At 46.6% G+C, this 26,122-nt stretch overlaps 1 protein-coding gene and 1 long non-coding RNA gene across 2 annotated transcripts; one reads left to right on the top strand and one right to left on the bottom strand.

Annotated features, from left to right (window-relative positions):
• Positions 1–846: 846 nt before the first annotated feature.
• Positions 847–12,501, bottom strand: BOD1 (biorientation of chromosomes in cell division 1). Its single transcript, XM_070476828.1, has 4 exons — positions 12,035–12,501; positions 7,498–7,622; positions 2,604–2,800; positions 847–1,633 (listed from the first exon to the last, which is right to left on the bottom strand). Exons 1-3 carry the CDS (start codon positions 12,269–12,271, stop codon positions 2,605–2,607), a joined length of 558 nt encoding a protein of 185 aa, XP_070332929.1. The 5' UTR covers positions 12,272–12,501; the 3' UTR covers positions 847–1,633; position 2,604.
• A 637-nt stretch (positions 12,502–13,138) lies between these two features.
• On the top strand, positions 13,139–25,803 carry LOC110139782 (uncharacterized). Its single transcript, XR_011491277.1, has 3 exons — positions 13,139–13,290; positions 13,480–13,625; positions 25,603–25,803. It is a non-coding gene; the product is annotated as an uncharacterized lncRNA (long non-coding RNA).
• The last annotated feature ends 319 nt before the right edge of the window (positions 25,804–26,122 follow it).

Genomic DNA, 26,122 nt, shown 5'->3' with positions numbered 1-26,122 from the left:
TCAGTGGTGGACGGGCAGAATGTTGGCACAGTTGAGAGGGGCTGTTGAGACCTCCCTTCTGGAGCACAGGCCTCCCTGGGAAGGAGGCTCATGGTCCTGAACAGGGGGTCCAAGTCTGAGCCGCTTCCTTGCAGAGCACAGGCCTGGTAGTCCCTCCGTACCTACCTCTTAGTGAAGAGGACTGACTAGAGGGGCCCTTCTCTGGGCACCGAGGACCTGCTTGTTGACTCCCAAACTGAAAATGGCGGCAACCTGCTTTACCTGGAAGCAGAACACACTTCAGAAGTAACTGCCACCTGCCCTGAACATGTGGTCAGCTTGGTTTAAAATAAGGGCATATGCTGCCCAAACATCTTGCTAAACACAGAAGTGCAGTCCTAACTTGTGGTTATTGATGGTAAAGGTGGAACAGGTTAAAATCTGAGTAACAATATCCAGGAGAAGGCTCAACTAAGAACCAAAGACTCTTACTGTGAAGTGAACTCCGGTATCATCTAAAGCTTGGGATGCAAAATGGCAAGGGTCAGCAGTGACAGCATCACTTGGAACTTGTCGGAAACTTTTGGGTCTTTCTGAACTTCCAAATCAGGCTGCATGTTGTTTAAAATCCCCTGGTGACACTTCTGCAAGTTTGGGAAAGAGCACACTGCCCTCAGCTGAAGAGGAGGAGAGGCAACAGTCCGGGGAAGAGAGGACCACTTCCAGGTACACCCACCAGCTGCAGGACGACGGCAGTTCCAAGGTATGTCTACAGCCCTTCACTGCCGCTAAGTCATGTGTTTGCACAGGAATGGTACAGAGGAGAAAGGTTATGCTCCACACCTGGGGTCTAAGAATTAGTTGAAGTTTCAGAGTATCAAATGATTTAATTACAAAACTCAAGTCCCTTTATTCACTTTCTAAACACAAACATGAGAATAAAATAAACACACCCAACTCACTAGCCCTTGCAGGACAGGAAGGAGCCCTAGACGGACAGCCTGCCAATGTTTCTCCTTGCACTTAAGTCTGCATCTCCTCAGGCATTCCAGGGTCCTACTCTTGACACCTCTTGCAGGGGAAAGGAAGTGGTAGCTAAAAAAGTCACCTACAAGGGGGTCACAGTGACCTTACAGCTGTTTGATGCTACTGGCCTGTAAACTCTGATTTGCAACTCTCAGAAACTGATAGTATCAAATAAGCATTGTTAAAACTCTACCACCCCTGGCTAACTTTTACTTTCTTTGAAACTGCATCTTTAGGACTGGTTATGTTCCTTCACTGTAGCTTCTGTTTATCATCAAGCACAAACCCTAAAATCCATACACAGTCTCTAAGTTCAAGTACAAAGGTTCGCTTCAGGACAAACCCCAAAGTGATGTAGTGTTTCTTAGTATGTCTGTAGTGTCTACGGTGTGTCACCCTCTTGGACAGGCTAGCTGGACGGCAGCATAATGTGGGGGCCCACATGGTCAACTTTTCTATAGCCCCACTTGCTCCCTATTCCCTCTGGACACCGCCCCACAGTCAGCATTGAATTCTGAAGTCAGTGAGGACTTCGGCCTGTCTTCATTCTGAAGTTGTGCTCTTATGTAACTGAATCCAGGTCTTCACCGTTAATTCAATGGAGCTTCCAAAACATGTCAGGCATATTCTAAAAAGAAAGATAATCAAATCAAAATGTTAGTTTTGTGTTATGTTTAATTTTATGTTTCCAAAGGAATTAAGTTAGAAAGAAAGACTTGAAGCGAATATTTTATACTCCATAATGGAATTGAGGTTTTCTCCTAATGTAGGCACAAAGGGACAATTTGTCTCATGAGTTCCCCATGCGAGCCTGATGTTCTTGCTTTGTCCACTCACTGATGCTTATTTTACTAATCAAAAATAACAGACATCTTAAAGACTCTGTCAAAGAGAACACCAGTGTAGAATGAGAGGGTAAGGCACACCGTGATGGTTACCCGAGGTGGCTAAGAGTCCACCACGGCTTACTTGATGATAACTGCGTATGTTTATTAATGTCTCCCAAACCTTGCAAACAGCACTGTTTTGTGAATCTAGAGCTGATTTTTAAAATTAAATTTCAAATGTGAAAAAAAAAAGGGTGCTCATAGCAGAAGAATCCCATGGTAACGGACAGTGGTAAACTGAAATCCTTAATAAATACTATAAGGAAACCTAAGAGGGCTTAAAGTGGATTCTGAGCGCCATTTGGGAGGCACTTTAGAAATCACTGCTTGGTTTTATATTCAAATTGTAAGGCCCAGTTAACTCATGTCTAGGGGAGAGACTCACCTAGGCAATTTCAGAACAAGACTTAAATGTAAATTTGGCGGGTGCATACCCAGCATCCCAGCTGGTTTCTAATGAAGCATCTATTCATGGCGTAAATGTTCAGGTCTGCTGGCACAGAAAATCATACTCACTGACAACATAGGAAAAGGCTGCTAATTAGTTCTCAGTAAAAAATGACTCACAACAAAATGAAATCCATTTGCAGTGAACAGTTTTCTGAATTGATAAGAAACATGAACCTCGGTAATGGCTTATCCCTTTTCTATCCATTTCCTATATTGATAAGCCAGAGGTGAATGCTCCTGGACAGAAGGCGGGACACTGACTTTAGGAAGCGTCCTGCGATGGAGCAGCAGGGTCCTGGCTTTCAGGTTCTGGAGGTGGTGCTGGCACGGCTTCTTTTTTCTGGGCTGCCAGGAACTCATGAATTGCTCGTTCTATCTGTGGTCTGAAGATGTGGTTCAGTTTGGGATCCACCACCTGGGAAATAATTCTGTCCACTCCAGCTTCCAACATCCCTGACCTTGAGAAGACAAACAGATTATTCCATTATTTAGTCTGCAAGTGTCATGGGAGAGCCCAGTAAGTGTCCACCTGGTCCAAGGCACAGCCCCGTGAGAGTGCTTTCAAAGTGCACTGAGCACATAGGGTCCAAGCCATGGTCTCTTTAGAGGGCAATTCATTATTCCTAACTCACAATCTCATCCACTCCCAATGCAACCTTCTGCAAAAGAACCAAACAAAACTCTCCCAAAGGCAAACAGTAATGGTATGGTCGAAAGAATCGACGCCATGGGCAGATATGAAAACCTCAATCGCGCAAAGCCAGGAGGCCTCCCACTTGACTCCACTTCCCTCACTATCTGTTCTTCCACACGTCAAAGCAGAAGTGGGCCCCAGCAGCAACCCGGGGCCCAAATCTTGGCCCCCTGCCAAGCCCCAAATCTTATACAGCACACACCAGTCAGGGCTGGGAGGGCTCTCAGCAGCATCAGCAACTCAACAAGGCCTTCCAGCTGTGCTACATACAAAGTAACCTGGGAGCAAACAAGTAAACAGACAAGAAACAGACTGTTTCTAAGCTTCTAAGGGGCTAAAATACAGCCCCAGTCCTTTCCGAAAAAGAACAAAAATTAGTCAAAATGTCTATACTCAAACATTAGGAGTGGGTAGCCAGGAAGATTATGGTCCTAGGAAACAAATCACGTTTGGAACATAGTCCACGTAGGGTCACACTGAACTGTTCTCCTCAAAGGATGAAAATATTCAGAGGCCATTTACAGGTGTGGTGGACATGTTTTACTTACTTTCCTTTAGACTTGAGTTCTTGGGCCATTCAAGCTTTTGCTTGGGTATAAATAGGTCCTGAGGTAACGGGGCAAATGGTGTGTCAGGGCAGAGCCCAGGAGACAACTGAGCAAACACACGCAGTGATGAGTGAGATGAGAAGCAGGCCCTGAACTGGTTAGGCTGAGCAGTGAACACGGTGCTCCCTAAAGCCAGTGGGGACTGACAGCTTATCAGCAGGTAGCCAAGATGTAAGCGGACCTCCGGGAGAGCACAGAGGCGCTCACGAGCAGACCCCAAAAGACAGTGTGTGCCCGCGGAACACTGAGGTCAGCAGCAGCCTGTGCGTCAGCGGGGAAGCAAAGCCACCTCTCCCGAGTCACAAGCCAAGGGCTACCGCCCTCCATCACCCCGCTACCTGGGTCAGGTTCCCAGGTGTCTTTACTGGAAGTGAAACTCTGACCAAGGAAAACAAAGTCCCAAGAGTACAGCTCCCTTTCCTGGAGATTTTAAAAGTGCGAGGAGGAAGTAAGAAATATTGTCAGGTGCCTAAAACAGAAGATGACATGAACAACTATCACGTAGTTTCCTCCGTGCTGCAGACAGGGACACAGCGTCTGGGCCTGAGCCGCAGGGCTGGCCAGCCGATGCTGAGGGCTGCGGCGTCGCAGTGGCAGGGTGAAGGAGCGACTCTTCACTGTAAAACGTCATTAGAATTGCCTCAAATTCAAAATGTTCGCAGGAATCACGGACAAAAGTCTCATGACATCCAAATACATGTTTTCAGGTTAAATGCATTCTAGATCAAATCGAAAAGCAGGGAATAATTACATAGGTGGTAAAACTATGAAAAAAAAGCAAGAAATAAGAACCATCCAAGTGAGGAGTATGGTCAACTTCTGAGAGGATGGGTACTGGGAAAGGTGGGAGGCAGGGCTGGGAGAGCTAGGGCGTGGGGTGTGGGCGTGCTGGTAATGTTCTATTTCTCAACCTGGGTGGGACTACAGGGATGTTCTAATTACTTGTTATGCTGCATTTCTGTTGTAAGCACTTTTCTTTTCTGTGTTACATTTCATATGAAAGATATATGAAGAAAAGTGCCACATGCATACGTCAAGGATGCTATCAACAAGCATTAAAAATGTTGTAATGTTGACAGTCATGCCATTATTGGCACCTTTTCAAATATTTAAAATATTTTGTGCTTTGTTAATATGGGTGCCAATCTTTTAGAAGGAAGGGTTAAAAAAGTTTCATCTGATTTGTTACTTAAGCTGTCCAATAGTTTTTTTTTTAAAAGACTGGCAATAACTTATATGCAGAGTACATCATGAGAAACGCTGGGCTGGATGAAGATTGCCAGGAGAAATATCAATAACCTCAGATATGTAGATGACACATTTATGGCAGAAAGCGAAGAACTAAAGAGACTCTTGATGAAAGTGAAAGAGGAAAGTGAAAAAGTTGGCTTAAAGCTCAACATTCAGAAAACTAAGATCATGGCATTTGGGCCCAGCACTTCATGGCAAATGGATGGGGAAACAATGGAAACAGTGACAGACTTTATTTTGGGGGGCTCCAAAATCACTGCAGACAGTGATTGCAGCCATGAAATTAAAAGACGCTTACTCCTTGGAAGAAAAGTTATGACCAACCTAGACAGCATATTAAAAAGCAGAGACATTACTTTGCCAACAAAGGTCCGTCTAGTCAAGGCTATGGTTTTTCCAGTAGTCATGTATGGATGTGAGAGTTGGACCATAAAGAAAGCTGAGCACCAAAGAACTGATGCTTTTGAACTGTGGTGTTGGAGAAGATTCTTAAGAGTCCCGTGGACTGCAAGGAGATCCACCCAGTCTATCTTAAAGGAAATCAGTCCTGAATATTCATTGGAAGGACTGACGCTGAAGCTGAAACTCCAATCCTTTGGCCACCTGATGTGAAGAACTGACTCATTTGAAAAGACTCTGATGCTGGGAAATACTGAAGGTGGGAGGAGAAGGGAACGACAGAGGATGAGATGGTTGGATGGTATCACCGACTCAATGGACACGAGTTTGAGTAAACTCTGTGAGCTGGTGATGGACAGGGAGGCCTGGTGTGCTGCAGTCCATGGGGTCGCAAAGAGTTAGACACAACTGAGCAACTGAACTGAGATTGAGCAATAACCCATATAAGGACCACCGCCAGACGTGAGATGGCTGCTCTGAGTGGCAGCCACTGACCCTTCTATTTGAAGGACTTCTGTGCCAGTCTGCTCACCAGAGGAACAAGGCTCTGGGTAACGAATCCAAGATGACAAGGCACTGGGCATCTTCTGGAATCATGCTTCTTCTCTAACTCTGAGAGCTTTTACAGATTTTAGTTTCATTTAGAAAGATTCCGATTTCATCAGCCATACTGAAAGTGCTCGCATGCTAATAAACATTTATACTTTACAAAACTTTTTTATTTTGAAATTATATATTCATAGAAAGTTGCAAAGAAATACATAGGGAGGTCAATGCACTCTTTACCCAGACACCTCTAATGCTTGCACTGTGCACACCTGCAGTACAATATTGAAGCCAGGAACATAAGAGGAAAAATTCTGTAACCATATGTGGTGATGGATGTTAACTACTTATTGTGGTGATCATTTCAAAATATACACAAACTGAATCATTATGCTTGAAACTAATTACACCTGAAACCAATAAGCTGTATGTCAACAATACCTCCGAAAAGGCGGAGGGCAGGCAAAAAAACCCCCAGAAAACCAGCATGGGTATTCGACCTCGTTTACATCTCAGTTATAGCTGCACTTGGGTATCTGCATGCATAGCTCTGTGCAATTTTATCGTAAGAAACTTCATGAGCCACCACAAGTAAAATACTCACTTGTATCCCACCCTCTTCCAGCTACCCTTTCCTAGCCACACTCATATCCTCCCCAACCCTAAGCCCTAGCAATCACTAATCTATTTCCCATCTCTATAATTACATGTCAGTCCACCAATGTTATGGAAGTGGAATCATGCACCATGTATCTTTCTGATACTGTTTTTTTTTTCACTTGCCACAATTCCCCACCATTTCTCTTTTTAAAGGGGAAAGCATCACAAGCTTTTAGGTATTCCAGGAGAGTGAGTGGATCAAGAAAACTTGAACATAAGCACTGGTATTAAGAACAAAAAAGAAAAAGCTTATCTCAGGACACCAGATTTCATGAGCCACCTCCACTTTTGTGCCCAGTGACACACAAAAGTCACTTAGATGAGCAATCAACAGCCCCTCTTTAACTGAGGTTCAGTTTGCTATTATGAAGAATCTACTTTAATAAGACCTCATGCCTTCTTGAACACTACCATTATACTTTAGAGGGGTCATGTGGATTCAGAAAATCTGTAGAACTCACACTGGCTTGTGAGAAGATCCGGCTGCTCTTCCCCAAGGCTCAAATACTGATGTATTGATGTGAACTCCAGTGTATGTTTATGCTACACTGAAAACTTCAAAGAGCCTGAAATACGTCTTAACAATTTGGAATACCTTTCCTGGTAGAGACGTGCACAGGAGGCCTCTGTAGGTATTAAGAATTTTAATTGAGTTCTTTGCTTACCTGAACCTAACTGGGGGGTGGGGGTCTGCTGCAACTTGTATGTCATATTTGCTAGAAGGTACCATGCACTTGGGGCGCCCCAGGTGGCTCAGTGGTCAAGAATCTGCCTGCCAGTGCAGGAGGCGCAGGAGACACAAGTTCAGTCCCTGGGTTGGGAAGATCTCCTGGAGGAGGGAATGGCAACCCACTCCAGTATTCCTGCCAGGATAATCCCATGGACAGAGGAGCCTGGTGGGTTATAGACCATGCACTTGACCAAACAGGGCCTTTCACTGGCCTTCTGAGTCACAATTGTGGTTACTGCCTTTTCACTTTCAATTCTGCTTACTTACTGAACCACACTCTGCCTCAGACCATTTCGCAACTGGTTTTTGTTCATCGTGGGATTCCATTCCTGCTTGTCCAGATGTGTTGACACAAAATTATCCACTTTTTGCCTCAGGTTTTGGTAAGCTGGCTAAAATATAAAAAAAAAAGGGGGGGGAGGTCAGAAGTTACATTCACCAAAGTTTTATAAATTGCCATTCAGAACACAGATTTTCATAGGAATGCAGAATTTCAAGTCCTTAAATACACTCCTTGCATATCCATGAAGGTCACCATACAGCAGAGCAGAGTGTGGACTAATGACCAACCCGTGTGCCTACTTTAGGGCACGCATGAGTGAGTGCTAAGTCACTTCAGTTGTGTCCAACTCTTTGCAACCCCGTGAACTGCAGCCTGCCAGGCTCTCTGTCCATGGGATTCTCCAGGCAAGGATACTGGAGCAGCTGCCATACCCTCCTCCAGGGGATCTTGCAGACCCAGGGATCAAACCCGTGCCTCTCACATCTCCGGCACCAGCAGGCAGGTGCTTCACCACTGGTGCCCCCGGCAGGCAGGTGTGCGGCCAGATGTTCTACTGCCCGGCGTGCCTTCCAGATAACTCTACGAAGCTGGTCCTACTAGTTCTCTTCTGCATTCATGTTACAGGATTCAGGGTTAGAGAAAGTAAACAACTTGCCTACAAGGCTAAAATGTGGCAAAGCCAAGGTCAGACCCAGGCCGTTTCCAAATCAAAGGAAATGCATCCCAGCCCAGCTCCACTGCTTACTAGCTCTCGGACTTTCAACAATTCAACCAACCTGAGTCTCAGTGATTTCCATGTGTAAAACAGATATTACTGCCCCACTTACCTCATAGGGTGTTCTCAGCAACAAGCAAGGGCTCACGAAAGCCCTCTGCACAAAATGAAGCCACTCAGCCCTCACAAACACAGGCTGAAGGCAAAGTCTATGGAACACCAGGAGAGGCTGACAGGAAGCAAAACCTAAGTCCCCAAAGGAGTCTGACTGGCACTCAGTTCAGTCGCTCAGTCGTGTCCGACTCTGCGACCCCATGAAGCGCAGCACACCAGGCCTCCCTGTCCATCACCAACTCCCCGAGTTTACTCAAACCCATGCCCACTGAGTCAGTGATGCCATCTAGCCATCTGATCTTCTGTCGTCCCTTCTCCTCCTGCCCCCAATCCCTCCCAGAATCAGGGTCTTTTCCAATGAGTCAACTCTTCACATGAGGTGGCCAAAGTATTGGAGTTTCAGCTTCAGCATCAGTCCTTCCAATGAACACCCAGGACTTATCTCCTTCAGGATGGACTGGTTGGATCTCCTTGCAGTCCAAGGGACTCTCAAGAGTCTTCTCCAACACCACAGTTCAAAAGCATCAATTTTTTGGCGCTCAGCTTTCTTCACAGTCCAACTCTCACATCCATATATGACCACTGGAAAAACCATAGCTTTGACTAGATGGACCTTTATTGGCAAAGTAATGTCTCTGCTTTTTAATATGCTATCTAGGTTGGTCATAACTTGCCTTCCAAGGAGTAAGCTCTCCTTGACTGGCACTACTGCTCTCTAAATCCAACTAGTATGAGGAGAACAAAATCAGAAAGGAGCTTGATGAACACAGGGAATGCATGTGAACAAAAGGAATGTGCATTCTGAGCCTCCAAGATCTTCTGGCACCATCAGCTACTGTTGTCCAAACCTGGTGTAACAGTGTGCATTGCTGTTTCACACTTCACTCCTCTCTCCTCCCATTGTGGCCAGGGACCACTTCCCTACCCCACTGATGCTGCATTTAGCAGTGTGATCTTCTTTGGCCAATGAAGTGCCTGGTAGCTCAGCTGGTAAAAAATCTGCCTGCAGTATGGGAGACCTGGGTTCGAGCCCTGGGTTGGGAAGATCCCCTGGAGAACAGAAAGGCTACCCACTCCAGTATTCTGGCCTGGAGAATTCCATGGACTGTATAGTCCATGGGGGTCACAGAGTTGGACACGACTGAGTGACTTTCACTTTGATAATACTGTGTCGCTGACAAGAAGTCCTAAATGTGGCTGCGCCATCTGGCATGGCTCTGGTACTCTGGTGACCTTCTATGACGGTATATTCTTTGCAACCTCTGTCCCTCGGGCCTGGGATGTAGGAAAAGTACACATGCAGAGATCCTCCCCCAACCACAGCTTGGACCTAAGCCCAGGTTGCCTATAGCTGAGCCACCAAGTCTATCTAGATCAGCTGAACTTTAGCTGACTTGCAGTTCCATCAGCATGCAAACAAATGCTTATTGTAAGCCACTGAGATTTGGTTTATTATGTAGTGTTATTCTGGCAAAAGCCTGTTAACAGTCAGGTAGGTGACTGACAAAGGAATCAAGAGGCCTCAATTCTGTGAGTGGGCTCTTCCCAAAGGCCATGACTCACAAACACTCTCCACCAAACTTGAATAGAGAAAGGCAGAGAGATGGATGAGGACTAAAATTCACAGATAACCAGGTACTATCCGCCTAGCAAGTCCTCCTTACTGGTAACCATCTGCCCCTCTTCACGGGGTAGGGCAGTGGGAGCCACATTCTCCTGGCTACAGGGGTGGCTGCCTCACCCACATTTAGACAATGCAGGTATTTCCTGGGATTTTTTTTTCTTTAACTGTAGTCGTTTTGAGAGGAAGAGCTGTAAGATGTAAGCAAGGGTATGGTAACTCCGGATGACTCTGCTCTTCAGTGACATAGGGTCAGGTAGCCCTGGTGGGGAATTCTTGGTTCTAAATGCATGCCTACCCTTCTGGCAGTTTTTTATTCTATCCTTCCTTAGCTTCCCATGGGTCAACAGATTCTCCCCCTTTGCTCACAGGAGTTAGAATTAGACTTGTCACGTGTAATCATCAATCCTGATACTATATCTTTTACTATTCAAAATAATTCACCCAGTCTTAGGTAGGACTGTTTACTGAAAAGGACAAAGGACAGCTAATGTCACCAACCAAACTCTAACTTTACAGACCCTGACTATATAGAAAAATCCCTTCAGTTCATGAAGTGAAAGATCTACAGTGTCTGTCACTAATGTTTTATTATACTATCACTTTCTCTTAACTTATCAGTCTATTCATTTATATTTTGGATGCATTGCAAAGTAAATGACAAACATCAGCAGTACACGTTCCCTGCCAAATGTCTGCAGTCTGGGGCGGAGCCTAACAATATGCAAATCTAACAAGCTCTTAGGTGACACTGATGATCCAAGGACCACACTTTGAGAACCATGGTACTAGAGCAACAAAGGGTGTGCCTGGAGACATACTACCTCAAGAACTAAAACAACCTGGTGACAACCAGAAAGAGCATCTAAGGAGGTGTTAAGTGGTGAAGGCTCCAATTCCCTCTACCCCAAAAGACTCTCAATACCGACGGAAAAAAAACGTATATTACATCGGTTAAGCCACATAAAACTTAATGAGACCTAAGAAACAGTGGGGAACTTGCGATGGGAAGCTGACAACACCCAGGACTGGAAAACATGGAAGGTCTGTCAATACGTATGTTAAACAAGAAAAATTAAGTATCCCGTTTCAAGGACAGAACTACTCCATGAGTTTTTAAATCTTAATAACAGTATACACTACTTACTACACATATTATCTGGTCTACACTTCAGTTTTCTACGCCAGAATACACACTAGGAGGACAGGATAGTGACTTGCTTGACCCTGTGTCCACAAACCTAACCAATAAATGTTTAATGGATAACCTATCTTTAAGGCCTAGTTTTAAGCTCACAATCTTCCTGTGAGGTAGGCAAAAGATTTCCATGTTGGGCTCAGAGAGGAGAAATCACTTCCCTAGAGGAGCCTATTCAGTCAGAGAGCCTCCTATGTCTACAACCACAGTCCTGTGAGAGAAACTTCTGAAAAGGGAGTAAACAAACATTTCAGCGACTACTGTCTGACACTTAACACCAGTGACTTCACTGAATACAAATCAATCTGGGCAAGGTCAAGTGAAACAGCTGGTTGACCTATGGCATTAGGGTCTAAGAGAGAATCTTTCAACCAATGATGGAATACAAAATAAGGGTGCTGGTTCTATGAAAATGTACTTTAATTAACTGCATACGCAAGCCTGCAAATCACTGAGCTAGAGAAAAGGAAGAAAGGCTGATGTTTGTGCATTCAAACCATTCATGCTTACTTACCTTGTTTTCTCGTGTTCTTAACATACTCAGATTTGTTACTGACGTGCCTAAAGGAGTCTCATCTTGGGAAATACAGGGTCGAGGCTGTGAAACCGGTATTGGGTCCCCAAGTTCAGAGATGCTGCTGGGCTAAGTCGCACAGAGCAAGGATGGGGCGGGGAGCCGAACCCACGTTCGGCTCAGACTTCCCTTTCTGGACATCCCTCAGAGAGCTTCCTACACTGCCCCAAGCGGTCTCCTCGCTGCTGAGATTTGAAAAGTACCTTTTGTTTTTCTCTCCGATTTGGAAATGCGAAGCTGCAGCCCTAGCAGCCTCACGCCCAGCCCGCCCCCCATGAGCCCAAACCGCCTCAGCCGACCTTGGTGTCCACGTCGGCCAGGCAGTCCCGGCGGAAGCTGTCAAAGAGACCCCGGCTCTTGAGTTGCTCCACGATGAGCGCGATGAGCTGCGGGTCGCCGGGGGGCAGTGAGGCCGGGTTGATGGGGCCGCCGCTCCCGCCGGCCCCCCCGGCGCCAGCCGCCGCCCCCGCCGAGGCCGGTCCCGAGCCGCCACCACCCACCGCGCCGGCGCCCCCGCCGCCCCCGCCGTCAGCCATGGCTGCGCGCCGGGCCCGCGAAGGGGCCCGAGTAAGGCTTCCTTTAAGGAACAGAGGGCCTAGGTCGTGGAGAGGTGGCGGAGGGGCCCGAAAAGGTGAAAGCGCCGGCGGCGGTGGGGACGGAGGAGGAAGGGGCGGCGGCGGCGTCGACAGCGGCCGTGGGAGTCTTTCAGGTATCGGAGCTGCTGCCAGAGGCGGCGGAAACCGCCCGCCGCGTCCAGGACGCTCTCCGAATGACGCCACCGCCTCCCTTTGCATTGTGGGGCGGGAGGTCTTCCGGCAGGCAGCTCCCGCTCTCTTATAGGCAGAGGTCTGCGGACGGAAACTACATCTACCGGCAGGCTTCGGGGCGCGTCTCCAGTTTGCGGGACAGGATGGAACTTGTAGGCGTAGGCCCTAGTGTTGGCTGCAGCGTGGGTTGGCCTTCCTCGCCCTTGTGCCCTTACTGCCCCCTCGCTCTAAATCTGCGCGTTCCCAGAGTACTTGATTGTAAGAATCGTCCGCTAGGCTGATTGAATGCATAGATTAACAACAGGTTTGTCCCTTAGAGATTCTGATTCAGTATTTCTAGGTCGTGGCCTGGGAATCTGTGCTTTTAACATGCATTCCCACGCCCTTTTTGAGCAACAGATATGATCTGGGAATGTGGGAAGCAGTGGACGAGTCACATTTCTTTTATTCAAAAATTGTGGGTTTTATTTCCCCTTCTGATTTAAATAGAAATACATACTTATTTTAGAAAATTGAAAAATAACAGAAAATTGTGCTGTAAAAAAGCCCCCTGATTCTGGTGTGTGTGTGTGTGTGTGTGTGTGTGTGTGTGTGTGTGTGTGTGTGTGTGTGTGTATTTCCTTCAAGATAGTTTTTTCTTTTTTTTTGGCTTGCTTGGTCAGTCGTGTCTGACTCTTTGCAACACCCATGGACTGTGGCTTGCCAGACTCCTCCCTCCATGGAATTTTCCAGGCAAGAATACTGGAGTGGGTTGCTATTTCCTTCTCCAGGGGATCTTCCCCACTCAGGTACAGAACTCACATTTCCTGGGTCTGTCCCCTGCTTTGGCAGGTGGTTTCTTTACTACTGAGCCACCTGGGAAGCCTATAATAATAACAATAAATGAATGTTGAGTAATTGGAATATTACAGGTATGATACCAAGTACTTTGTATACACTACTTCACAATCTAAAAAGCAGTTATTGCTACTTTGCAGATCCAGAAATGAGGCACAGAGTTTGTTACCCTGATCACCTAGCTAAAGGTGGAAGAGGAAGGGTTGAACTCAGGTTTCCTGAATCCAAATCTTGGCAATGTTTAGCCTACGGTGTACTACATTTTGCGAGCTAGCTGACATCAAAGGTAAGGCTTTTATCCTCAATTTTTTTGTAGCTGCAATTCACCATTGGAACTGCCACCACTATCCTCTCTTCCTTTCAGCTTTTGCCTGTTACTGACTGAACTCCTGCCCATAACCTAGGCATTGTTAGTTCTTCATCTTCCTTAAGCAGTGGAGGGTATGTAAATAGTAAAGTCTTCAATATCCTTGGCTCCTAAGAAGAGAAATAATCGAGATCTCTCTATTATGGATGCTCTCCACTCCAATATTTCCCATGTAAAAGCATTTAGCCCTTAAAATGAATATTGGTGTGTTATAGTTTATACTCATCCTTTAATTCAAGTTCAGTCTTCCTCAAAGGTTAAGTTAATAACCAACATTATCTCTTAATACTTCAGCCATCCTGGGGATTTCCTAATGACTATTTCTCCTAATTTTCCCCACACTCATCACCCACTTTTAGTCCCAGGAGAGGCCTGGGTTCAGGCTGCTTGGGCCCCAAGTTCATTATTCTGTAAGTTCTCTGATCACTTTGACCAGCCTCTTCTCCATTTTGACAGGTACACCTTACTCTCTTTCCTCAGGGTAAACTTTTCTGACCTTCTGACCTAATTGGTCTTGTCTCACTTGTATAGACTCTCAGAGCCTCTTTCTTGTAACAATTATTGTAATTGAAAGTGAATTTATAGGTTAATTGGCCACTTGTTCCCACTGCTAAAGTTTTAGAGCCAAGACCACAGCTTGCTGTTCATCACCATGTTTCCAGCCCAGAGCTCAATACCTAGCTCAAAGTAGACGTGTAAGTTTTGGTCTGTTTCCTATAATCATGGGATAAAGTCAGAGAGAGAATCTGTGTTGGGAGTGGGTGGAGGAGGGTGTCATTTGTACCCACCACTTTCAGAAAAAGCAGGGGATGATGGATTAATCCATCATGACCAAATGGGTAACTGATCCCAGAGACTGACAGCAAATGGTTTAATCGTTTGTCAGTCTCATGAGGACCTTGTATCATATCCTAGTTGCTAGAATTCTGAATTGTGAAAACAGGTTGAATCTTATAGCTGTGACCTTATCTCTGGAATCGCTATAAATGGGTTGTGGTGGGGTCAAGGGAATGAGGAGAAAGTAATCAAGACTTCTGCAGTTGCTAAGTCGTATTTGACTCTCTGTGACCCCATGGACTGCAGCACACCAGACTTCCCTATCCTTCACTATCTCCCGGAATTGGCTCAAACTCATGTCAGTTGAGTCGGTGATGCCATCCAACCGTCTCATCCTCTGTCACCACCTTCTCTTGTCTTATTACTCATCCAGAGTTGCGGTAAGTTTCCACTACACCCAAAATACAAAGACATGTAGTACACAACAGTTGTCACCAGGGGGCGCCATTGCTGCATTAATAATCAGGATCTTTGGAACTTTCTCCGCAGATATTGTTTTAATTTTGGCCCAGGTAGTGATCTCATTTTCAGATATCCTTTAGGAAAAAATACTCGTTGCCTCTCATTGTTAAAATTTGTAGCACATTGCCTGAGCCCAGTGAAATGTACATATTAAAGGCTGGAATAGTTTATGTCAACGACTGCAAGGCTAAACCTGGATCTCCAAAAGGGAAAGGGCAGAAACTGGAATTGAGACCCATAGTTTGCCAAGGGAGATGTGAAAAAGCAGCCAAGCGTGAGGGCTTTCTGCATCAGATGACACTGGATTGGAATCCCGGCTCCACCGCTTTGGGGTGATGTGACTGGGAAAGTTGCATCATGTCTCAGAACCTTAGTTCCTCAGGGTTCTGGTGAGGATGAAGCTTCAGTTTGGCATTCTAGTTAGCATAATTCCTGGTCCTCAGCAAATGTTGATAACATAATACAGTCACAGGTTTACATTTGGGCTGGAAATTTATTTAATTAACCAGTGTCTCCTCTGCTAACTTCTAAATTGCATGAAGGGAGCATTTGTCTGTTTATCGTTGTGTCCCCAGCACCTAGAATAGTGCCTGGTACATATAGGCTCTTGGTAAATATGGATGGATGAAAAAAAATAATGAATGAGTAAATGGGAAATTTGCTCTTCTAAGTATATAATGTAATGTAACATTAGTCGCTCGGTCGTGTCCAACTCTTTGCAACCCATGGACTGTAGCCTTCCAGGCTCCTCTATCCATGGAATTCTCCAGGCAAGAATACTGGAGTGGGTTGCCTTTCCCTTCTCCAGGAGATCTTCCCAACCCAGGGATTGAACCCTGGTCTCCTGCATTGTAGGGAGATTCTTAACCATCTTCTAAGTATCAGTTCAGTTCAGTTGCTCAGTCGTGTCCGACTCTTTGGGATTCCATGGACTGCAGCCCGCCAGGCTTCACTATCCATCACCAGCTCCTGGAGTTGACTCAAGCTCATGTCCAGCAAGTCGGTGATGCCATCCAACCACCTCATCCTCTGTTGTCCTCTTCTCCTCCCGCCTTCAATCTTTCCCAGCATTAGGGTCTTTTCAGATGAGTCAGTTCTTCACATCAGGTAGCCAAAGGATTGGAGTTTCAGCTTCGGCATCAGTCCTTCCAATGAATATTCAGGACTGATCTCCTTTAGGATGGACTGGTTGGATCTCCTTGCAGTCCAAGGGACTCTCTGAGAGTCTCTCCAACACCACAGCTCAAAAGCATCCATTCTTCGGCGCTCAACTTTCTTTATGGTCCAACTCTCACATCCATCCATGACTACTGGAAAAACCATAGCTTTGACTAGATGGACTTTTATTGGCAAAGTAATGTCTCTGCTTTTTAATATGCTATCTCGGTTGGTCATAACTTTCCTTCCAAGGAGTAAGCATCTTTTAATTTCATGGCCACAGTCACCATCTGCAGTGATTTTGGAGTCCCCCAAAATAAAGTCTCTCACTGTTTCCACTGTTTCCCCATCTATTTGCCATGAAGTGATGAGACCAGATGTCATGATCTTCGTTTTCTGAATGTTGAGCTTTAAGCCAACTTTTTCACTCTCCTCTTTCACTTTCATCAAGAGGCTCTTTAGTTCTTCTTCGCTTTCTGCCATAAGGGTTGTGTCATCTGTATATCTGAGGTTATTGATATTTCTCCTGGCAATCTTGATTCCATCTTGTGCTTCATCCAGCCCGGCATTTCGCATAATGTACTCGGCATATAAGTTAAATAAATAGGGTGACAATATACAGCCTTGACATACTCCTTTCCCTATTTGGAACTAGTCTGTTGTTCCATGTTCAGTTCTAACTGTTGCTTCTTGACCTGCATACACATTTCTCAAGAGGCAGGTCAGGTGGTCTGGTATTCCCATCTTTTTCAGAATTTTCCACAGTTTGTTGTGATCCACACAGTCAAAGGCTTTGGTGTAGTCACTAAAGCAGAAGTAGATGTTCTTCTGGAACTCTCTTGCTTTTTTGATGATCCAGCAGATGTTGGCAATTTGATCTCTGGTTCCTCTGCCTTTTCTAAATCCAGCTTGAACATCTGGAAGTTCACTGTTCACGTACTGTTGAAGCCTGGCTTGGAGAATTTTGAGCATTACCTTGCTAGCGTGTGAGATGAGTGCAATTGTACAGTGAACATTCTTTGGCATTGCCCTTCTTTGGGATTGGAATGAAAATTGACCTTTTCCAGTCCTGTGGTCACTGCTGAGTTTTCCAAATTTGCTGGCATATTGAATGCAGCACTTTCACAAATCTTTTTTCACAAATCTTTTAGGATTTGAAATAGCTCAACTGGAATTCTATCACCTCCACTAGCTTTGTTCGTAGTGATGCTTCCTAAGGTCCACTTGACTTTAGACTCCAGGATGTCTGGCTCTAAATGAGTGATCACACCATTGTGGTTATCTGGGTCGTTGAAGATCTTTTTTTGTACAGTTCTTCTGTGTATTCTTGCCACCTCTTCTTAATATCTTCTGCTTCTGTTAGGTCCATACCATTTCTGTCCTTTACTGTGCCCATCTTTGCATGAAATGTTCCCTTGATATCTCTAATTTTCTTGAAGAGATCTCTAGTCTTTCCCATTTTATTGTTTTCCTCTATTTCTTTGCATTAGTCACTAAGGAAAGCTTTCTTATCTCTCCTTGCTATTCTTTAGAACTCTGCATTCAGTTGGGTATCTTTCTCTTTCTCCTTTGCCTTTAGCTTCTGTTCTTTTCTCAGCTATTTGTAAGGCCTCCTCAGACAACCATTTTGCCTTTTTGTGTTTCTTTTTCTTGGGGATGGTTTTGATCACTGCCTCCTGTTCAGGGTCATGAACCTCCTTCCTTAGTTCTTCAGGCACTCTATCAGATCTAATCCCTTGAATCTATTTGTCACTTCCACTGTGTAACAGTAAGGAATTTGATTTAGGTCATACCTGAATGGTCTAGTGGTTTTCCCTACTTTTTTTCAGTTTAAGTCTGAATTTTGCAGTAAGGAGTTCATGATCTGAACCACAGTCAGCTCCTGGTCTTGTTTTTGCTGACTGTATATAGCTTCTCCATCTTTGGCTGCACAGAATATAATCAACCTGATTTCGGTGTTGACCATCTGGTGATGTCCATGTGTAGAGTCTTCTCTTGTGTTGTTGGCAGAGGGTGTTTGCTATGACCAGTGCGTTCTCTTGGCAAAACTCTTCTAGGTATAGGAACAGGCTATTCAAGATTTTTGATACTGCCCTCCACCAAATGGCAGAATATCAATATATTGGCTGTGTTTACAGAGCAGTCAGGTCCAGTGAGCTGTCCATAATGTATGGCTGAACTGGACTAGGAGCCTGGAGCCAAGAGCGGGCCCCAAAGCTAGAGGAAAATCTGTGGGTTGCCTTGGTATCCTTCCAGTCTTGCAGGAGCATTCCAAAGTCCAGGGCTGCATTTAGACACCACACCCACTTGGGTTAGACAGGTTGTTGGTCCTCATTCATGTTCATGGTGTGGCCCTTTGTCTTCTTGCTTCCATATCTTCATCCAAAGAGCCTTACTAAGTCTTAGGCCATACAGATGTTGATTATTTAATTGACAGTATACCACGTTTCTCGAAATTTCCTGTCTGTAGTATATTGGCTATATCTGCACCAAGGAATCTCGACTGCTTTTTGCTTATTTCTTTGTGATGTTTTCCAGCATCTCTAATGACCGCTGGATCCAAACACACACTCAGAAAACAAGGCTTTGATAAGCAGGTGTCCTCAGCACTGATCAATGCTGTCACTGCCTCTCCCACCAAATACGCATCTTAGATAACATTTCAGGCTGCGATGTTTTTTAGCACATTGTCATTTCAAATTATTTTTACTAAAGTATGCTTAGTGAAAGAGGTGATCTGATATAATGTAAGAAAAGAATGGGAAGTTTGAAATCCGGGTTGAGTTTGGATTGGGAACTTCTCTTATCATGTGTGTGACCTTGAGTAATCCAAGAACCAGTCTGAGCCTCAGTTTGCTCATCTGTAAAATGGGCATGTTAATATTTACCATTTGTTGTGAAACAGACAAGTGTGTATGCAGAACCTGGCACATGGTTGGCACTCAGTAGCTAATAGCTGATAACATGGTCTTTATGCAACATCCTAGTGTACTCACTTGTAGTCTGTTATTGGGCAGAAATCCTGATTGATATGTATTTATTTTATTATTATTTTTTAAGTATATATTTTTATTTGGCCACTCCAAGTCCTCACTGTAGCATACGGAATGTTTTAGTCTTAACATGTGAAATCTAGTTCCCTGGTCAGGGGTTGAACCTTGGCCCCGTGGTTAGGAGGGTGGAGTCTTAGCAACTTGACTACCAGGGAAATCCCAGTATGTATTTAGAATTATACTTATTACTTGCTAGTTTTAATCTTTTGATTACATAGAGAACTGCTTAACCAGTCCCTAAATTGGTGGACTCAGTGAAGCCAGGTTCATAGTTGGGCCATCCATGCTATTGCTGCTGGGATCTGGATCCATTCTGTCTGTTTTCAGTTTTCACACATAGAATGCTATCTATCATTCTCCAGTGACTGCCCTATTGAATCATATGCTTCTAGTTGCCTACCCAGTATCCATTCCCTTTCTTTCCTCAAAACCCAGTTTTATCTGGGGCTTCAGTGTGCCCTGTTAAAATGTCTCTCCTAGATTCCTTGGGTTGCTAAGGGTGACCATAGGTGTTAGTTCTGACCAAGGAGATAGAAGCTGAGGGTATCTGGGAAAGCTTTGTCTTGCTGATTGAGGCACTGCCCCATCCTGCTGTAGTATGGAGGTGAAGCAGTCCTGAACCAACACCTTGAGGGTTAGCTGGGGGACATGTAACTGGTTCTGGCCAGTGAGCTGTAAGCAGAAGGGATTCGTGTCACTTCTGGGCTGGGACATTTAAGTACTGACATGAGACCCTCCAAGAATTCTTTCACCTGCTGTGATAACCAGCACAGTTTGAGATAGTGGCTGATCTATCATCCTGGGCCCAAATGAGAGGTCATGGAGTAGGGGCTCCAGGTGACCCCTAATGGACTAGCAGGATTGAGAAATTAACCTTGGTTGTTTCAAGCCACTGAGATTGTGGAGTTGTTTGTTAACTGCAGCATAATCTAGCCCATTCTGACTTATACAAACCTGACCACATTGCTCCACTAAATCCATCATTGTGGAATGACTGAACATAGAAACTACCAAACAAATGATTGACTAAAAGCGTGAATGAATCAGCTTCCTTCTTCTGGGCCCCATCCCTTCAGATCATGTCTAGGAATGACTATAAATCCACCTAGTTCACTACGCATACCTTTGTAGATGTCTTTGGTTAGTCTTTCTTCAACTTTGGTGTTCATCAAAATTCCCTGAGGACCTCATTGAAAATATAGATGCTCAGCCATCCCTCAAATCTACAGAATCATTCCCAAGAGGTGGGTCATGGCCATGTGCATTTATAACAAGTTTCCTAGGAGATTATGACAATGGGTCCAGGTCAGGAATGTTTGCCTATTTGGGTAGAAAATTCCGACCCCCATCAACAAGCTCAAAAGGGTGATCAGTTTTTGGCATGTTGGTTTTTTAGCTTCTCTTTGTCATCCCTACCTCAACCTTTACTCCCAACTCTCACCCTTGTTCCCAGCTGGCCACTGATACCTAAGTGATTGCCTTTGGTTGATGGTGCCCTTGAAAACATCCTTGACATCTCCCCTCTGGCCCTTGCATCTCTTGTCTGTAAAGAGAAGCACGTTCATACCTTGAGGGAGGTCATCAATAGTGGCTCCTGAGAATGGAAGTACAAAGGGTACAGACGGCACAGGCAACTGCTCAAGGCAGCCGTGGGGACGTCCCCCAGAAGGTGGCATTCAAGCAGGGTCCTCATGAGTGTGGTGGGCGTTGCCCTTCTTTATGGAAGTGCCTTTGAACAAGTTTGTTCATTTGGGCCATCCCCGCCTGTGAGTCTCTGTAGGATGGGGAGACCTCTTCTACCTGGCAGCCCAGAACCTTGATTTCCTCGCTTCCTAAACATGTGGTTTTCACTGCAACCATTAGAGGCCCCTGTGGCACTCGGCGCAGCAGGCGGCAGGTGAAGAAAGCCAGTTCCATTCCAGAAGGTGGGGTCCTGCCTCAGAGGGGCCGTGGTGGGGGTCCCACAGGGGTGTCCAGTATCTGTATGGTCCATGTCAGAGGCACCTGATGCTGTTCCGACCCAGCCCCGGGGCAGTGGCATCTCCGTGGAATGTCCAGTGCTGTGATTTTAGGGGTGACTCCTGTCCATGTCATCTCCAGGCTTGGATCTCTGGCCTTCCCAGGGATTCCTGGAGCCCCTCGAATTCCTTTTTTGGGGGGGTGCTGTGCTGAGTCTTCGTCGTGCAGGACTTTCTCGAGCTGCGGCAGCAGGGCCTCTTCTCTTCTTGTGGGGCGGGCTTCTCACTGTGCGGCCTCTCTTGTTGCTGAGCACAGGCTCCGGGGCACGTGGGCTTCAGCAGCTGAGGATCCTGGGCTCCAGAGCACAGCTCCATAATTGCGGCACACAGACTCTGGTGCCCTGCGGCATGTGGGATCTTTCCGGATCAGGAACTGAAACCCCTTGTCTCCTGCATCGGCCGGCAGAGTCTTTACCACTGAGCCGTCAGGGAAGCCCCAGCCCATGTTCTTTACTGCATAACTTTACTGATGAATCAGCCAGAGTTCATTTCTGTTGCAACTAAAGGACCTTTCCTCGATAAGTACATAGAGAGGAGAGAGGATCAGAGCCCCAGGCAGACGGGTTACAGCTTGAGCAGAGGCCCGGGATCTTGAAGAGCATTGGATGTATTCTGCAGAGGGATGCCCGTCCCGTGGGGTTGCAGAGCATGTATTTGGGGTGGAGTGGGGACCAGCAGGAGTTGAGGTGGATGAAATAAGCTGGGACCTCAGATGCTGCCATTTCAGGGATTAAATTTGACCTTGGAGTGGAAACAGTGGGCTTTAAATGGGACAGAAGGAATACCAGATGCAAAATTGGCAAAAACTTCTCTGGGACAACATGGGGTATGATTGGACCTGGTGAAACTGGGGGCAGGGAGACGGAGGAGGAAGTGGCAAGAAGTATCTCACGTGGTGGATGCTGGCTAGGGCGTCCCTGCCCCTGGAGATCTGGCTAAGACTGCTCACTCCTTCCCTGTCACTGCCCACCCCGCCCTCCGCCCACCACCGCTTTCCTAGGCCCTGCTGAAGGCCAAGCCCGACCCCACGACACAGTTTCTGCAACTTCTCTATGGTCACCTCTGCATCAGAACTCCAGCCTCTACTGTGTTCATTTTAGTTTATGGATTTTCTTGTGAAATGCAGCACCTTGATTTCTTAGCATGGATTGGAGCTCTGAGAGTATCAGAGGAGAGACTGACATTTCAGCAACATTGAAAACAAACTGCAAATTGTACTTGCAACCTCCTTGTTCTTAGAGGACTTTATATGTCCCGAGAGAGTCATGGTCAGCTATTTCTCCCCATGGGTGCACCAGCCTCTGTCCCACCTGATTACCTCCTCTCTCCCCTTACTCACTCCGTCTCTTCTTCACTCCCCACCCTCATGGTTTGCCTGTGAGATGCCAGGTACTCCTGACAGGTTGCCCCACAGATGATGCCTCTCAAGCCCTCTCTTCCAAAGCCAGTTCCAGGCCCATGAAAGAGGCCATCTGAACATGAGGTCACACTTTTAACAAGCCCCATATGCCTTTGAAGAAAGGCGTGGTTAACAGTTACTTTTCTGCCTCTACAATAGCTTTGCACAGTTGAATTTTGCTTTTATCGATAGTGATTATAAACCACAAAATAACAGAAATTCGTGTCTCATGGAAAAGTCTGGAGGAAGACTGACAGGGCAGCTCCATGACCTTTAGCCCCCGAGACCCCTCTGCCATCGTGAAAGCTCTGACCCAGGAGGGCTGCTTGAGTCCAAGGCCCTGGAGGGCTGTGGAGCAGGTCGGGAAGTGTGGTTGGACCTTTCTGGTGCAACCTCTGGTTAGAAATTGGTGTACATACTCTTAAGGAAGGAGTGGCAAGTGTGTATCGGGGGGAGTTAGTGGTTTGTGCTGTGTGAATGAAACCCACTTGTCTCGGAAGGTACGCCTGCACTTCTTCCTGGACTGGATCTTGAAAGAAGCTTAAATGTTTAGTCTCTTGGTCATGGGGCATAATGGTCCCAATAGCTGTTCTCACTCCTTTAGCAGTGTCAGCTTTATGACTTCAGGAAGGGCTGGGGCGCGAGGCCCCTCAGAGGTCCAGCAGACCCCGCTCACAGTGTCCCATCTCCCTGTGTTTTCCTGGGGCGCAGTCTGGCCAGGTTCCTCCCTGCAGCTGCACCAGAGTGTGGGCCCAGGAGGCCTGTGAGCACACCAGAAACCTCAGCTCTCGTTGCTCGCAGAGGCTTTATTTCCAGAGGGATCCTGGGGCTGCTCAGAAGTGCTCGTCTTTCTGGGGAGACAGCACAGTGGCTGAAGAGCCTGTGGGTGAGGACAGCGTTGCCTTCCTGCCTGAGCTCCGGGAGACTGGGTCAGCTTCTGACACCGGTCTCTCCTCGCCCGTCCAGGACTTCTGCTTAACTTAAATGCTGTGCCCTGAGCATCTGCCGCCGCCACATGCTACTAATATTTGAGTGGACTGCTTCCTGGGATCACAGTCCAAAGTGGGGGTTTCCTCCATTTTTAGGGGTGCTAGAGAAATGTGCAGGTCCCAGTGGCTCAACCCTGAAATGAAACCCAGGTCTCCTGCCTCCATTCCAGTGCCTTTTTCTTCTATTCCCTCCTGAGGAAGGTTCTGATTGGCAGGTTCCATTTAGTGGGCTGTGGACATCACCAGGTGTTCTCAGCTCTCTGCCTTCTAGGCCCAAGGCAGTGTTGTACCTGCTGGCCCCGAGGCAGGGCCATGTGACTAGTTCCAGCCAGTGAGCCAGGAGTAGAGTGATGTCACTTCTGGACTGAACTCTGTAATAGCCGCTCCGGGTCTTTCTCTCTGGCAGTGATGGTGGATGCTCCATTAGCCTGGGCTCTGGGTTGCCTGGAGCTGAGCCCTCAGCTGACCCTTGATGGAGCTGTAGAGTGATCAAGAAGTAAGTCTGGTGTTTTAAAGTCATTCAGGTTTAGGATTTGTTGTTGTTATCGCAGCATTACCTGGCCTGGCCCAACCTGACTTTACCTGCACACTTACCATCTGCTTGGTCACTTGACATTTCAATACCCTTCCTATCTTGGGGGTAACTTCGACTCGCTGAGATGTGTTGGGCGGCAGATCCTTCCTATAGAAGGTGGAGGTGCCCAGTACGCGCTTTCGCAGCTCAGGTGCAGGCACATGGCCGAGGTTAGCTGAGACAGTGCTACAGCGGTTGTGCCTTGGACTCTGGGTTTGTAGCAGCTGCAGCGGCGACATTGCTGGGCTGGTTTCATTGCAAGAGTTTGACCTGTGATTCTGGCTGTTTGACCTCCCTTTATTCCTGCCTGCCTTCTAAGCCTTGATCGCCAGCCTTCCTGTCTCATCTGTGAGCTGCTTAGCATCCTATTAATAAATTTGCTTTCAGTTTAAATCACCCATACTTCATTTATGTTGCTTGCGACTAAGAGCCTTGGATGGACACAACCAAGTAGAGGGCAGCGTGGGGTGGCGCTGGAGCCAGGAGCTGGAAGGAAGGGTCTGGCAAAATGTGCCTGACTTTTCTCCCTCGCACAGATTGCTTCTCCGGGAGCAACTTTTGTCTGTCTTAGGTCAGAGCAAGCCAAGGTGCTGGGTAGGAGCTCTGGTTAGACTTGGTCAGCCTTCTGGGCATGTGAACCTCACTTTTCTTGTCTGTAAAATGGGGCCAATGATAGGACCTCACTTATAGGGTTGTTGTGAGGCATGTATTTGAAAGAGAATATGTTTGAGGAAGTTCTGGGAACCATAAAACAAAACCCCAGTGGCAGTTCACCATGTTATTCTTCTGTTTTAACTTTCCCAAATATATCCAGCTGGGGAATCTTGGATGGCACGACAGGTTAAATGAAACCCATTCTTCCTGATGCCACCGTTCTGTCACTCACCTCTTGGGAGGTCACAGACCAGTCCTTACAATTCAGACCCATCTAAGATTCTGCGCAGGAGACCAGAGACCTCAGACTGGAGGTGATGAAAAGATCCCTATTGGGCTTGGTAAAGGCAGAGAAGCACAGAGGCGGGAAGGGTGTTAGGCGTTGTTCTGTTCAATTCTCTCCATTTCCAGAGTCCACGGAGAGAGGGAGAGCCTCCAGCCCACAGCCACTCAGCAGCTGTGTGGCTGAGCTCAGGGTTGGGATGCAGATCTTTTCATTTTGACAGCGTGCCTTCATCTGGAGATATACACGTGTTATCATCCAGGAATGCAAAGAGAACCTGGGAATGTGACAACTCTTCCTCAGATTAACAGTCCCCACTTCCTAGCAACCTATGACCGACTGGTCCTTACCCCCCCCCGTAGAGAGGGATCTCCGGAGCACTGTTTCTGTTTTTTCTTTCTTAGCCCTCTGAACACTTTATTGAGGAAGGCTGAAAACTGCTGAATCGATTTTTTCTTTTTTAAATTAGCACGGAATCTGAATCAAAGAAATTTGGACGAAGAAAACTTTCTCATCCCAGTTGCTGCCAGCACCCCCGCCCCAGCTGAAGCGCTCCCTTGTTCTTGCCTGCTCTGCCCCAGATTCATGGGCCGTGCTCGGGATCGTTGGCAGTTTTCTCTGCACTGTCCTGACAACCTCCGGCCATGAAATTAAAAAGCTAGTTACTGAATCTCGCTCCTACCGGCTTTGTCCTTGCCAGGGATTCAACAGAGAAATCTGGAAGAGGGAGCCTCCCCGTGCCTGCAGCAGGCTGAAATGCCACCAGAATGACAATGGGTTGGGGTGTGGGAGGAGGGGAGAATGTGCAGCGTGCCAGGAATGAATGAATGAATGAAGGGGAGGGAGAGAGAGAGAGAGCGAACTTTGGGCTTCAAATTAAAAAATTCCAGGGTCTCAACAGAGGTGCTGGTGTCTGTAGTCCAAGGCCTGCTCCCGAGTGCTGAGCTGGGCACTTTTCCCCAGGCGGGTGCCCTCTGGCCCTCTGCCAA

Source organism: Odocoileus virginianus, chromosome 14, assembly GCF_023699985.2.
Source record: "Odocoileus virginianus isolate 20LAN1187 ecotype Illinois chromosome 14, Ovbor_1.2, whole genome shotgun sequence".
NCBI classification, from domain to species: domain Eukaryota; kingdom Metazoa; phylum Chordata; class Mammalia; order Artiodactyla; family Cervidae; genus Odocoileus; species Odocoileus virginianus.
This window is presented reverse-complemented; position numbering and strand designations above follow the sequence as displayed.